The sequence below is a fragment of the Rhinatrema bivittatum genome, chromosome 8 (assembly GCF_901001135.1).
Source record: "Rhinatrema bivittatum chromosome 8, aRhiBiv1.1, whole genome shotgun sequence".
In the NCBI taxonomy this organism is placed as follows: Eukaryota; Metazoa; Chordata; class Amphibia; order Gymnophiona; family Rhinatrematidae; genus Rhinatrema; species Rhinatrema bivittatum.
Window position 1 is genome coordinate 133,709,271 of NC_042622.1, and position 14,969 is coordinate 133,724,239.

Here is a 14,969-nt window from a genome sequence, read left to right on the forward strand (position 1 = left end):
ATCAAACATTTACAAAATTTTCAGTATTATTTTGAAAAGGCCATATAAAATGCTGTTTTTTAAATTTACATCCATATACTTTAAATAAATTGAGCAGTACATTTACGTTGCCCATCTCTAAAGTTTGCGCTATCTTGCTCAGTCACAGGCAAAAAGCATTTGCTATTTCTCTCTCACACACTCAGCGTAAACCACGTGTTAAAGGAAAATTCCAGGATTTGGCGTTACAATAGTGATTCATTACGCTCATATCGCTTGTCTTCTGCATATCTTCTAATAATAGGTATGTAAAATATATCATTACTACTTTTATATACTGTTTTGTTAACTCAGGGCTGAAAGCAGAAAAAGTTGACGGGGGTGTTCGCCAAATTATAAGGGGGCTGCGATTTTTATTACAAAACATGAAACATACACAACTTATGGCTTGTTTATGCAGCATCATTTAATGTGATGTAATGTAAATTTGACACAAAAAGCAAAACATTTCAATAAAATTCTATAACGTCAGATGAGAATAGATGTAAATCTTCTGCATTTTATGTCAATTTTATTCACTGTTTTTTGTATGGAATACGCCATTTGGGTGAATAATTTGAACTAACCAAAGAAGAAATCGTCGTACCTCGTATGGGTTATATAGGCAGACGTCTGCATTTTGCAGGCTGGCCCGACCCGAATCCGTAGGCTGGGTCGAGTTCAAAATATTTCAGCATGGGTTGGGTCAGACAGAAGAACTTCCGCAGGGCGTGGGCTGAAATTTTTTTTTACTGGTTTTGGTCTGTTTTATTTTGCTTCTGGGTTCACTCATCGCAAGTTTAAATATGTTTTGAATAACTGGCAGGGATTACATATTAAATTGAAAATTATAAATCAACTTTTGAGGGGGAGGGGGCGCAGAATTGTGCTTTGGCCTAGGGAGAGGAAATGTGTAAATACGGCCCTGGCTGATGGAAAGAACCATTGGTTTGAGGTTATAGTGGGCCATTGGATCCTGCCCCCTACCGGCAGATCCATCGCCCCGGGTACAAGTAAATAGACTTCGCTCCCTACAACCCAGTCAAAACTCCATCTTTGGAGTTGACTGAGGTGGCGGCTAGGTCTTGGGAGCTCTCTGCTGCCTTGGAAGGCTGCGGGAGCCCTGATGCTGCTGACAGGTGTGAGGGGCGGAAGATAGTACTTCCTCTGGAGAAAGGACTTCTTCTACCCCAATCTCGCCGACCTCCTAGCAGAGGACGGGACTGGAGTGCTGGTGGAGTGTTGTTGGAGGGTTTCAAGGTGGTCCCGGAGGCCACTACATCCCTCACCCTATCTCCGAAGAGATTCTCCCCAGTACACAGCACATCAGTGAGTCTTTCCTGTACCTCTGGTCAGAGAACCGAGGGCCGAAGATATGCCATACTGCGGGCGCCAATTCCTGCTGCAGAGACCTTCAATGCCATTTCGAAAACATCATAAGCCACTCGGACTGCTCAGCCACCTCCTGCACCTGCTTTTACGATTATTGACTCATATATAGCTGGCAGGAAGCTATGCAGGCAATGAGAATGGCTCCCTGAAAAACCTCTCTCCCAAGAGCGTCCATCACGCTGTGATCCTTCTCCGGGGGCGCCGAGGAATGGGTCCAAGACCGCTTGGCTCTTGAGAGCAGATTAGACTACCATCGACTGGTGGGGAAGCTGTCAGTTAATGAACCTGGGAGCCTTTTGGACAAGGTAAACCTCATCAGCGTTCTTATTTACAGGAGGCACTGTGAGGGGGTGTTCCACATCCTCAGCAGTAACTCCTTAAGGATGTTGTGCATCGGGACCGCCTTGACCTTCTTAAGAGGCTCCACAAACTGGAGGATTTGAAGTATTTTGTGCCTGACATCCTTCTCTGTCAGAACTGAAAAGGGCTAGCCTCCGCCATCACCCGAACAAGACCTGTGGTTAGGTCCTCAGTTGGAGATCTCCTTTGCTCCTCCTGAAGAGTAGGGTCTGAGGGGAGACCATTAGAACCCATCAGTGGAGGACTCCATGGTGTCATCCCCCCAGGCATTATAGGGGCCCTCATCCTCACTGACAAACAGGGGATGGGGCCCTAGGTGCTCAGCCTTCGTCCAGAGGTGCAGGCAATAGCAGGGCTGGACGGGGAGGGGGGGGGGGCTGCAGGCTTCGGTGTCACAGCCGGCCTAGGCGGAGCTTCCTCCAAAGGAGGAACAGTCCACAACCACTGTATTGGCAGGGGGAGGCTGCAGTGCCCTAAAGGGTACCACTGCCAATCTCAGAATCTGGGTCGGTAATGAGCCAATGAGCGCATGGAGTTTCTCCAACAGTGGCTCCAAGAAGGATGGTGCTGGCTCCAGTGCTGGTGCTGCAGGACTGATGTCCCGCATTGCCGACTTGACTGCCAGCTGTACTCGCCTCTCAAGCTGCTCCTCAAACATTGTCAATGCGAATACTGACAGAGGAAGGAGGGGTGACCAGATTCTCTTTGGAATTGAAAGAAGGATCAGCGACTGGCACCTGGAACAATGGAGACTGTTGCGAACCCTGGCACCAATAAAGGACTGGCACTCCTCGCTGCGGGGGTTGTTTCAGGGGCAGCACAGCATGAGCTGGTGCATCCCTGTGCATCGATGGAGACCAATGCTGATGCTTCTTTGGCTTCCCTCGATATTCCACGCAGTCTTTACCCAGTGCAGATATCAATGATAAACCTGTCATCCTCGGCCTGGAGGAGATTGACAATGATTGGTCTCTGGCACCTCTATCAGCCAACGGCACCAAAGAAACCAACAGTCCCCGCTGATATTGATGGCTCGGTGTCCATTGGTGCGGCTCTATGGTCCTTCGATGCTGATGCCGATGGCTCAGACTTCTCAGACTTGAAGAGGAGTTCCATCTTGTTGAGTCGAAGACTATGTCCTTTCAGAGTCATCTGGGCACATTTGCAGCAACCCTGGCCATTACACAATGCCCCCAAGCAGAGAATACATTCATCATGAGGATCAATAATGGATATGGTCCTTGGGCACAGAGCGAAACACTTAAACCCGGATGCAGCCAGGACAGGTCAAAATAAACAGGAGGCAAGATCAAAATTGATGGCAATGGGCACAGAGTGCTGGTGGACACTGAAGCACCGTCACCACGGAGAATCAACCTCGAAAGGAAACTTACCAATAAATTTGAAAACCCTTAACTAGGAACACTATGGGGAGGACTGAGAGGGACCCTCTGTCGAACGCAGGTCTGTAAAGAGAATCGCATTAAACAAAAAAGGGGAAACGTTTCCCAGAAAAGGCCAAAACACTAAACAGTCAAAAGAGTGAAGAGGCTCACCTACTGCAATGCAATGGAAAAAGAGAGACTGAAGAGGGACCCCACATAGACACGTGGTATAGGGCATGCTCAGTGTGGCAAGTCAAAGTTCTAGAAACTTTGACATAAGTTTTCCGTGTCAGGGCGCCATATGATGATGTCACCCATGTGTGAGGACTAACATCCTGCTTGTCCTCAGAGAAAGTTCATTTATATGTGTAAGACCTAGTTTTAAGTATGTAAATGACTTTGAAAACAGGCCTTAAAGTTCTGTGATAAGTGTGGAAGTCTCATGACCTGATTTAACTTGTTCTGGCCTTCTCCCCTTCTCCCTCTCTTCCTGCTGTCTGCTTCCCTCATCTTCTCTTCTGCTGTTCCTCTCACTTCCTTTACACAATGACTTTTTCCCCTTTCTCAGGTTTCTGCAGGGCTGTCAACTCTCCCTCCTCAGGAGGCACCACCCCTCATTCTAAGAAAGCATTTACCATTTCTTAAAATTTGACTTATTTTTAATCCTTATGCTGCTCCTTAATCACACAAAAACCCTTCTGTAATTCCATGGATTAAATGGGAGATTACAGAATGGCCTTCATGGCTCTGACATGCAGTTCTAGTACTTGGCCCTCTCAACCAACCAGTTCGCTCTTAAAAAAAAAACCAAACAAAAATGACTTTTGATTTGACTTATTAAGGAACCGTAACATGTTTAAATACAGTACATCAAAGTGACTGAATAAACAGGCAGGGTTTACTTTAACTTAGTGGAGCAAGTTGTCTGCTATTTGAGGGAGGTCTGCATTCAGCAAACAGTAGGGCAGGCAAGGCAAAGGCAGGGTTTACTTTACAAATCAAAGCTGGCATGCTTTTTCCAGAGCATTCCAGGTAGATGAACCAACAGAAACGCCTTTACCCTTGAGCAATTTCAAGACCTTGCTGCTGATTAATTTGGACGATAACAATATCTAACCTTTTAATACTTACCCCAGTACAAAGAAGTAGTGATGTCGCAGATGAAAGCATGTAACTATACAGTGTCTTTCCTTTTATTTCTAACAGACAGACAGTGGGACACAGGCAGCACCCAGACATGGGCATTATTTTTAAAATGGTTTAAAAAATGTGGGAAGCGGATTCCTGCTCTTGCCAAGAATGACCAACCTTGAGTTGTTCTGGGGTATTTGCCCAACAAAAGAATCCATGTGGCTGTTATGTACTCAGCTCCAATCACTAGCAGGCTTATTTATTAAATTGTTTTAATGATTGTTAAATGCCTGCATTAGCACTGAACGAATATTAGAGGCGTTAATGCAAATTCATGTAAACGGTAATGCATGATTTTTTTCAGATAACATGGATTTTTACATTAAAATGTAAATAAGCTGGATATGCAAAATTCTGCTAACCAGCTCATTTGAATGTAATGCATTTTGTGCTAATATGTTTGTGCACAAATCAATATAGACTGTTTCTCAGCGAATCATGCATTATCTGCACTGCTAATACACATTAACCTTCTGTGCTAATGTGTGCATGTATTTATTTATTCAATTTTGTATTCTGCTACCTCCATAATATTGTTTGGAGTAGATTCCAATATTTTCATACATAATACAATTCTGACACAGAATTATTATCAAATATGAACAATACACAAACACACAAAATATATAAAATTAATACAATAAGTAAGCCTGGGTGCATAAGAAACAAATGTGCCTTAGCCTTGTTCTAATATTTAATTAAAAAAAAAGTTGCTCTCTCTCTCATGTATTGATCTAGGGGGAGGGGGAGGGTTTGTTTGGAAGGGGATAAGGGGAGAGGGATGGGGATGGGGGATAAAAATGAAAATGAGTACTTATGTTTTGTTGTGGAATGTTGAATATTTGATGATTCCAATTTCTTTTTTTTGTATGTTGCTTTCTTCTTCTTGTTGCGTTGGAGGTGGACCCGTGGGGTTGACACAACCCGTAGGCAAGGATCTATGGGTCCCCACCATCAGCAGGTGGAGTGGGCTGAAGCTAGAGGCTGCTGGAACTTCACCTATACCAGCCTTCGTTCCCCTCGGGTTAAGCCTTTGGGTGCCAGGGCCGGCAGGACTTAGATGGGCCTCAAGGTTAGCTAGAGATAAAAGGTGATTCAGCCCAGAGTCAGCAGCTGGTAGATGGCGTAGTCCTATCCTGGACGGGATTTGGTACTGGAACTCAAGTGCCAAAGGAACAATGAGTAACTAGAGGCGCTCAAGCAAAGGAAGGCCTAAGCCTTGTAAGTCCACGTCCAGAGGATAGGCGAGAGGAGGCAACACTGACAGGCTAGGATCAGAGCCGGCGGCAAGTGGAAGTTGTAGCAAGCAACATAGAACTCTGGGCACAGAGAAGGCAGGCATGGTCAGGCGTAGCAGAGGTCTAGGGCTGGAGAGAAGCTGAAGAGTAGTCAGGCATAGCGGAGGTCCGGGGCTGGAGAGAAGCTGAAGAGTAGTCAGACGAAGCGGTGATCAAATCCAAAGAGTCAGTCCAACACATAGACGAAACAGGAACAAGGAGAACAGGAACCGGGAACCACAGGAAAACAGGAACACAACGAAGAGACGATTCTAGAATCAGCAATGAGTACTCTGAGTACGAGGAGACCTGTTGCAAAGGCAACACTATGGAGCGAGGCCTGAGCTTTTATACGCTGAAGAGTCCGACGTCAGCCTCCGGGTCTGCAGCCAGGTTCCCGCCGTGGGCCCTTTAAAAGAATTAATGATGTGTGTGTGCGCCTAGGAAGGGGCACGACGCTGGTGGCGGCGTCTCTCTGTGGGCCACGCGGAAAGGCCCGAACAGGGACATCTTGGCTGGCAACACTGGGTAGCGTGGCAGGGCCGGAGGAACTGGAGGGAACCCAAGGTCGGAGCTGGCGGCCCACCGGCACCAGTGAAGATGAGCCAGGAGCTGGAGTTCATCTGAAAAGGTGAGAGGTCCGCGCTACGGGGCTGCTGCGGGCGGCACGCGTAACAGTACCTCCCACTTTACGCCCCCCTCCTGGAGGTCGGAGTTTGCCCAGATGGGCACGGTGGAAGTTCAAGAGGAGGGTCTTATCCAGGATGTTTCGAGCTGGCTCCCACGAATTCTCTTCGGGTCTGAATCCCTCCCAGGAAAGGAGATATTCCCATCGGTGGCCCCTACGGCCGACATCTAGGACTTCGTGGACCTTGTATGTCGTGTCGGCTTCTGCCACCAAAGAAGGTGGCTCAGGGGATTTCCAGGCAGGACAAGACATAATACATTCCATGTATCGCTTTTAAAATGATACATGGAATGTATTATATATTCCCAGTGTAGGAAGCAGCTGAAGTCCTTTCGCACTGAGGATATCTCCCCAAGGCCTACTGCCCAGGAGGGAAGGGTTAGGTCGGCCATCATAGTTGGTGATTCAATTATTAGGAATGTAGATAGCTGGGTGGCTGGTGGACGTGAGGATCACCTGGTAACATGCCTACCTGGTGCGAAGGTGGCGGACCTCACGCGTCACCTAGATAGGATTTTAGACAGTGCTGGGGAGGAGCCGGCTGTCGTGGTACATGTGGGCACCAACGACATAGGAAAATGTGGGAGGGAGGTTCTGGAAGCCAAATTTAGGCTCTTAGGTAGAAAGTTAAATCCAGAACCTCCAGGGTAGCATTCTCTGAAATGCTCCCTGTTCCTTGTGCAGGTCACCAGAGGCAGGCAGAGCTCCGGAGTCTCAATGCATGGATGAGACGATGGTGCAAGGAAGAGGGATTCAGTTTTGTTAGGAACTGGGGAACCTTTTGGGGAAGAGGGAGTCTCTTCCGAAGGGATGGGCTCCACCTTAACCAGGGTGGGAACCAGACTGCTGGCGCTAACCTTTAAAAAGGAGATTGTTATAGTTTAAAAGCTGCTCTAAGGGGAAAGCCGACGGTCGCTCAGCAGCGCATGGTTCAGAGAGAGGTATCTTCAAAGGATACTAATGATGCATTAGAATTAGGGCATCCCGACAGTGAGGTTCCAATAATAAGAAAAGTAATCCAAGGGCCTGTAACTGAAAACTCACCTGAGCTAAAAAATTCTAACTTAACCCTATCAATTAAAAAGCAGAATGAAAATACAAACAAAAAACAAACTTTGAAATGTTTGTATGCTAATGCCAGAAGTCTAAGAAGTAAGATGGGAGAATTAGAATGTATAGCATTGAATGATGACCTAGACTTAATTGGCATCTCAGAGACATGGTGGAAAGAGAATAACCAATGGGACAGTGCTATACTGGGGTACAAATTATATCACAATGACAGAGAGGAGCACCCGGGAGGCGGTGTGGCGCTTTATGTCCGGGATGGCATAGAGTCCAACAGGATAAACATTCTGCATGAGACTAAATACAAAATTGAATCTTTATGGGTAGAAATCCCTTGCGTGTCGGTGAAGACTATAGTGATAGGAGTATACTACCATCCACCTGGTCAAGATGATGAGACAGACAGTGAAATGCTAAGAGAAATTAGGGAAGCTAACCAAATTGGTAGTGCGGTAATAATGGGAGACTTCAGTTACCCCAATATTGACTGGGTAAACGTATCGTCGGGACACGCTAGAGAGATAACGTTCCTGGATGGAATAAATGATAGCTTTATGGAGCAATTGGTTCAGGAACCGACGAGAGAGGGAGCAATTTTAGACCTAATTCTCAGTGGAGCACAGGACTTGGTGAGAGAGGTAACGGTGATGGGGCCACTTGGCAATAGTGATCATAATATGATCAAATTTGATTTAATGACTGGAAGAGGAACAGTGTGCAAATCCACGGCTCTCGTGCTAAACTTTCAAAAGGGAAACTTTGATAAAATGAGAAAAATTGTTAGAAAAAAACTGAAAGGAGCAGCTACAAGAGTAAAAAATGTCCAAGAGGCGTGGTCATTGTTAAACAATACCATTATAGAAGCACAGTCCAGATGTATTCCACACATTAAGAAAGGTGGAAAGAAGGCAAAACGATTACCGGCATGGTTAAAAGGGGAGGTGAAAGAAGCTATTTTAGCCAAAAGATCTTCATTCAAAAATTGGAAGAAGGATCCAACAGAAGAAAATAGGATAAAGCATAAACGTTGGCAAGTTAAATGTAAGACATTGATAAGACAGGCTAAGAGAGAATTTGAAAAGAAGTTGGCTGTAGAGGCAAAAACTCACAGTAAAAACTTTTTAAAATATATCCGAAGCAGAAAGCCTGTGAGGGAGTCAGTTGGACTGTTAGATGATCGAGGGGTTAAAGGCCATCGTGGAAAGATTAAATGATTTCTTTGCTTCGGTGTTTACTGAAGAGGATGTTGGGGAGGTACCCGTAATGGAGAAGGTTTTCATGGGTAATGATTCAGATGGACTGAATCAAATCATGGTGAACCTAGAAGATGTGGTAGACCTGATTGACAAACTGAAGAGTAGTAAATCACCTGGACCGGATGGAATACACCCCAGAGTTCTGAAGGAACTAAAAAATGAAATTTCAGACCTATTAGTAAAAATTTGTAACCTATCATTAAAATCATCCATTGTACCTGAAGACTGGAGGATAGCAAATGTAAACCCAATATTTAAAAAGGGCTCCAGGGGCGATCCGAGAAACTACAGACCGGTTAGCCTGACTTCAGTGCCAGGAAAAAGAGTGGAAAGTGTTCTAAACATCAAAATCACAGAACATATAGAAAGACATGGTTTAATGGAACAAAGTCAACATGGCTTTTCCCAAGGCAAGTCTTGCCTCACAAATCTTCTTCACTTTTTTGAAGGAGTTAATAAACATGTGGATAAAGGTGAACTGGTAGATGTAGTATACTTGGATTTTCAGAAGGCGTTTGACAAAGTTCCTCATGAGAGGCTTCTAGGAAAAGTAAAAAGTCATGGGATAGGTGGTGATGTCCTTTCGTGGATTGCAAACTGGCTAAAAGAGTTGAAGAACATCCTCCATTCTAAGCTTTGTCTTCATTCATAATTAACTACTGTGTACCATTCGCAAACTATGGAACTTTAAAGTTTAATGCCACTAGGGTAAGGGGTGGGCTGAGGAAGGAAAAGGTTGTGGGTTTAAAGGGCAATGAAGCATGTTATGTTTCAAATTTCCTGATTGTTTATTTTTGTTATCATGGTTGTTGTAATAATCAATAAAAAGATTTGTTTTAAATGTGCTACTTACTACTTCATGGAGTATCCCCCTAGTCTTTATATTTTTGAAAGAGTAAATAACCAATTTACATTTACCCATTCCACTCTATTTATGATTTTAAAGACCTCTATCATATCCCACCTCAGATGTCTCTTTTCCAAGCTGAACGGCCCTAACCTCTTTTATCATTTTGACAATTTGCACCCTGTTATAGCACTTCCCCACTGGCTATCCTCCTTCCACTAGGTTTCTGAGATGACAATTAGGTCTACCTCTTCCTTCATTGCTATACATTCTAATGCTCCCATTTTACTTTTTGGACTTTTTGCATTAGCATACAGACATTGCAAGGCATTTTTTAATTTGTATTTACAACTTTCCTATCGGTTAACAAGGATAATTTGGAATCTTTTAACACTATCTCTTCTTTACTTATAGGCTGATATGGTTTTGCATGCTGTGCAGCCTCCCCTCTACCAGGGGTCCTCAGCAAGTCCCGTTCCCGGCTGTACAAGTCACCACTTCTCTGATGACCTAATGCCTCTGTGCTAGGCCTACTTAATCCAGCTTCTCCAGTCCTTCGGGCCCTCTTCATTGAATCACCTCGGCTCCTTGATCTGGCCACGTCCTTCTCACTAACTTGCCTTCCAGCCTACCCAGGCCTCCCTTCCTTGCCTTCTGGACCACCCAGGTTTCCTGCCTTACCTTGTGGCCTACCTAGGCCTTCTGCCTTGCGACCCCCCCCCCCCCTCCCGAGGCCACCTGCCTTGCCTTATGAACCCCCCAGGCCTCTTATTTTCCTTGTAGCATCTTACCTTGCCTCTGGACCCTTTCAGGCCTCACTGCCTGTATCTGGGGCCTCCTGGACTTTTTCGTCTTACCTTGTGGCCTCCAGTCTTGTGCCCTGTTGGGCTTTTTCATTTCCTGTTGCCTGTCTAGTCCTGTCCTTGTCCAGTCCTTGTTCAGTTCTGTCTTTGCCCTGCCCAGTCCAGTTCAATCCCTTATCTATTTCCCAGGCCTTACCCTTGTCCTTAGTTCCAGCTCCCAGCCATTCCTTGCACCCAGCTTCCAGCTAGTATCTGAAGCAGCATGTTTGCCAGGAGGAGAGTCCTACTGGCCCCCAGAACCCAAGGTTCCAACCTGCAGGGGAGGGAACTGGTTCAACAGAAGACCAGCTCCAGTCTTGTCTTGCAGTCCTGTATTGCTCTTATGGGGGGTGCTCCCTGATTCCAGTCTGCCAGACTGTGACATAGGCACTGTCCTGTTTTTTTTTGTTTTTTTTTTTTTAGTATCCTTCAAATATACCTCCCTCTGAACCATGCGCTGCTAGTGACTGTTCCAGTTTAAAAGCTGTTCTATCTCCTATCTAAAGGATAGCACCAGCAGTCTGTTTCTACCCTGGTTAAGATGGAGCCCCATCCTTTTGGAATAGGCTCCTCCTTCCAACATGTTGCCTAGTTCATAACAAAACTATTTCCTCTTCCCTGCACCATCATCTCATCCACACATTAAAACAGCAGGTGCAACTCCTCTGAGTATTTCTGGGGTTACCACATGAATGAGAGTTATACTGTATTTTTAAGGCATTCCTAGAGTGGAATCTCCATCTCTTTGGTGTTCTGAATGATGAAAAGTATTAGCTTATAAATATCTGCTCATGCCAAGAATAGAAGATCTAACTGGCTTGGTCTCCCAAACTGCTTATCATAGCTGTAGGAAGTGTGCAGTACAGACGGCCAAAAATGCTGCGGATTTCTTTTGTCAATCTGTGGCCACCCACCAGCGACCTTAACTAACTTCTCATAGCTCTACATGAATCCACCCACAGACAGCCTGCAGATGTGCTCAGAACACTGTGGCGCTCTCATTGTTTGCTTATGAATCTGTGGCAAGGATAACTAAGATAATGTTGCAAGTAATGTTCACTGAAAAATGTTGTCACCAAGAGATACATTTCAGAACAAGAGAACACAACCAGCTGCATTATCCAGTGATGTCACGCAAGTTTCAATAGACTTGCATGAAAAATAAGCATTGTGAATGGGTTCTAGTTGGTTCTAGTTCCTATTTGGGATTTGAACTCTGAATGTATGCAAAAGAGCTGAAAGGTTCACAGAACCGAGCAAGTTTGTAGTCCCAGTTTCCAAGGCTGCTCAGCCCAATTCCTTCATTCAGTGTTACAATAAGCATTATTTCCATGTTTCTATTTAGAAACACAAAACCCCAGCAATGGAGGATGTCACAGTGGGTGGTACCTTATCCTATGACAAGCAGGGATAAATTTTCTATAAGCTACCCGACAAAATACATGTGTACTTTTCATCCTGTACAAACCAAATTGTTTTTCAAACAGAATCTACCAGCATAGTATGAAGATTATTTGGTTGTGCAGATAAAAAGTACACATGAATCTTAAGTTGTCTCAAAGTACCTTGGGAATACCTACTTTTATTATGGCTAAAATGTATGCACACTGCAAAATTATGTGCATATTTTGAGCCAGTTGAAAATCCATTCAGACTGATTCAGCCATTCTACCCTGTAACCCTGATTTAACTCACATCGTTCACGACACCCCTTAATGACTAATCTAGAGGCAAGAGAAGATGCCAAGCTTTACAAAAGACTTGCAAACTAGAATATTCCTGATGCATGTAGTGAGAGGTCAAGTTATAGGGAAGATTTTGAATTATATTCACCCTACCTTCTGCTTTGCTTTTATTGGCATAATACATTTGAACTAAGAGTTCTTTTAGTTTCTGCTTCTACAACATACCTTGGAGTTGAGATCTCTGTGGTAAATGTTCTTTGAGTGGAGGTATATCATTCCTCTTGTGATATCAGAAGCCAGATCAGTTTTCTCTTTCCAGCTGAGAGTAACATCTTTGCTGGCTAGGAGCTCTTCCAGACACCCACCATTAACGTACTGTTAAGTGCAACAAATGGGAGAAGTTACAGACTAACACATACACATTTTGCTCACCCTATCACTTTATGGCTTGCAAAGTCTTAAGGACCTATATATGTGCGGCATCCCTATCGGGTCTGGCTACTAGATGCCACTATTCCTGTATTCTTGTCCTTAGGACACCCTTAGAAAGGGATCCATCCATACTCTTCAGACCCTCCCACCTGGAGATTCTGATTGCGTGCAGGGCCGGCGCATCCATTAGGCAAACTTCGGTGGTCACCTAGGGCGCCGAGCCGAAGAGCAGCCACGTGGTGCCGCAAACGGGGCCTATCCCGCTCGCGGCAAACAGAAATAGAGACTGCATGCTGAGAAGCACACAGTGTTGCCACCCTCTACCTGTTTCGGTGCCAACTGTTTCTATTTCTCTTTGCCGCGAGCGGGATAGGCCCCGCTTGCGGCACCACGTGGCTGCTCTTCGGCGCCCCCTACACCTCGGCGCCCTAAGAAGCACACAGTCGGCGCCAAAACAGGTAGGGTGAGGGGGCGCGACCAGGAGGGGGGGGGGGCGGCAGCGCAAGGGTCGCTTAGGGCGCCCAATACCCTTGCACCGGCCCTGATTGCGTGACTATTTAGCCCAGCCATTTTAAGACTGGGGGGGGGGGGGGGGCAGTTAGAGAGAGCAGCTGCAGAGTAAACGTATTTTTTCCACACTCTGGCAAAGCTTCCCAGCCTTGCCCAAAGGAGTTTTCTTTTACAAGAGACACCTCACCCATGCACTCCCTCCCTGCCAGAGGGTCCTTCTTATAATTTACAGTGAGATAAACCTCTAACCCTGATACCCCTTTGGGGCAAGGGGCTCTTTTCAGGGGACCAAAGACCTGTGAGCCTACTGTACTCACTAAGGAGGCAAGCACCGGTGATGGATCCTGCTGCCAGGGTCAGTGAGGGCAGAGAAGCTGTCCAGATTAAGACAAAGTAATTTTATAACTTAAGAGTAGTGGGGAGGTTTTTGGATCCGCCTTCCCCACTGGGATTGCAGGGCAGTGAATAGCCTGGCCCCCAGACTTTTCCACTGGAGAAATCACCTGAAGTAATAGATAAGGAGAATGAACAACCGAATCCAAAGAAGAGCAAGAGAAGGAGATCCCATCCGGATTTCCCCCCAAGGAAACAGGACAGGCTGAGTGTCCACGGGAGAGAAGATCTCTAAAGGTAGGATTTTTGCAATGCAAAAGGGGTCCCCTCCACTAGGATTCCCACAGCACAGCCGCTGGGAGAGTATGTGCTATGTGCATTTAAAATCATGATGAGCTCTACCCAGAGGTCTGTAATAAGGACACCTACCTACACAGAGAGAAAACCCTGTAACTACAGTCAGATGTACACTCATCAATTTTGAACAATGGACTTTAATAATCAGTAAACTTTATTTTTAACACCTAGACCTGGTCCTGTATAATTCTTAAAGCCTCTCACCTCATGGGAAACATCTAAATTACAGTATGCTCGGGCATAGGCTGGGTTCCCTGCTTTGGATCTCTGCCTACTCCCTAGGGAAGGCCCCAGCTTTGTGCCTTGGCCTAGGCCTGAGTAGCGACTTTCTTTTATTTTCAATAGTTTTTCAAAATGAATCGAGCTTCCAATGATATTTTGTTGGAATTTAACTCATTCCATTTTGAAAAACTATTGAAAAAAAGTCACCAATCGGGCCTAGGCCATGGCCCAAAGCTGGGGCCTTACCTAGGGAATAAGCAGAGATCCAAAGCAGGGAACCCAGCCTATGCCCAAGCGTGACTCTTGACGCTTCGGCCTAGGCCCAAAGCCTGGGCCTCAACTAAGCATAGGCTGCTGCCCAACAAAGTGGCTGCGACCTAACCAGAGTGTGGTGCTGGGGTCTTGGCCTAGGCACTGGCCCGATGCTGGGTCCTAGGCCAACACCTAAACAAAGGCCCAGGCCTGGGAAATTTCCAGACAACCCCCCCCCCCCATACTTATCAAATTTAATGCTGTGTCCTGGCCCTGTCCTGATACTGGGACCTCAACTTGGACCCAGGCCTATTGCTGGGGCCCAGCCCAGAGACTGGATCCCCATGCCTGGGCCTCAAAGCTCCTCTTCGGCACCTACTTTTTTCAGCTCTTCTTCGCCAACTGACGCCGTCCACTGGTGTCATTGCGCCAGTGTTAAATCTGGTGCAATTTCCCCAGCGGAGGGTGCCATTTTGATGTACGGCAGTTGAATTAACTGCCGTACATCAAAATGGCATCAGGACCCAGGCCTGGGCCTTGTGTAGGGCCTAGGCAGAGACTGCAGTGACCTAAGCTCAGGCCGAAGCCACAGTAGGTCACCATGACTTTGGCCTAGGTCCTATGCAAGGCCTCAGCCTCGTCTGCAGATCCCCCCAGACCCTGGCATTTTTCCAGGTGGGAGAGTGGATGGGGGGCACAGGAGGCCCTGTTTCTTTTTTTTTTTTTTTTCCTGTTTTGGGATTTCTTTTTCTATGTTTATTTTGTAATTTTAAAACTAAACAAAATAAACATTATATGAATCGAAATTTTTGGGGGGAAAGCCCACCAAAACCAAAATGAAATAAAATTTTTCT

At 45.8% G+C, this 14,969-nt stretch overlaps 1 protein-coding gene across 13 annotated transcripts in view; it reads right to left on the reverse strand.

Annotated features, from left to right (window-relative positions):
• Window positions 1-14,969, reverse strand: part of LOC115097412 (dual specificity testis-specific protein kinase 1-like) — a 175,179-nt gene that overhangs the window by 21,584 nt on the left and 138,626 nt on the right. For all 13 annotated transcript variants that reach the window (XM_029613205.1, XM_029613207.1, XM_029613206.1 and 10 more), the window contains one exon: window positions 12,235-12,384. In XM_029613205.1, the coding sequence (XP_029469065.1) occupies window positions 12,235-12,384 (150 nt within the window). The remainder of the gene's footprint in view (window positions 1-12,234; window positions 12,385-14,969) is intronic.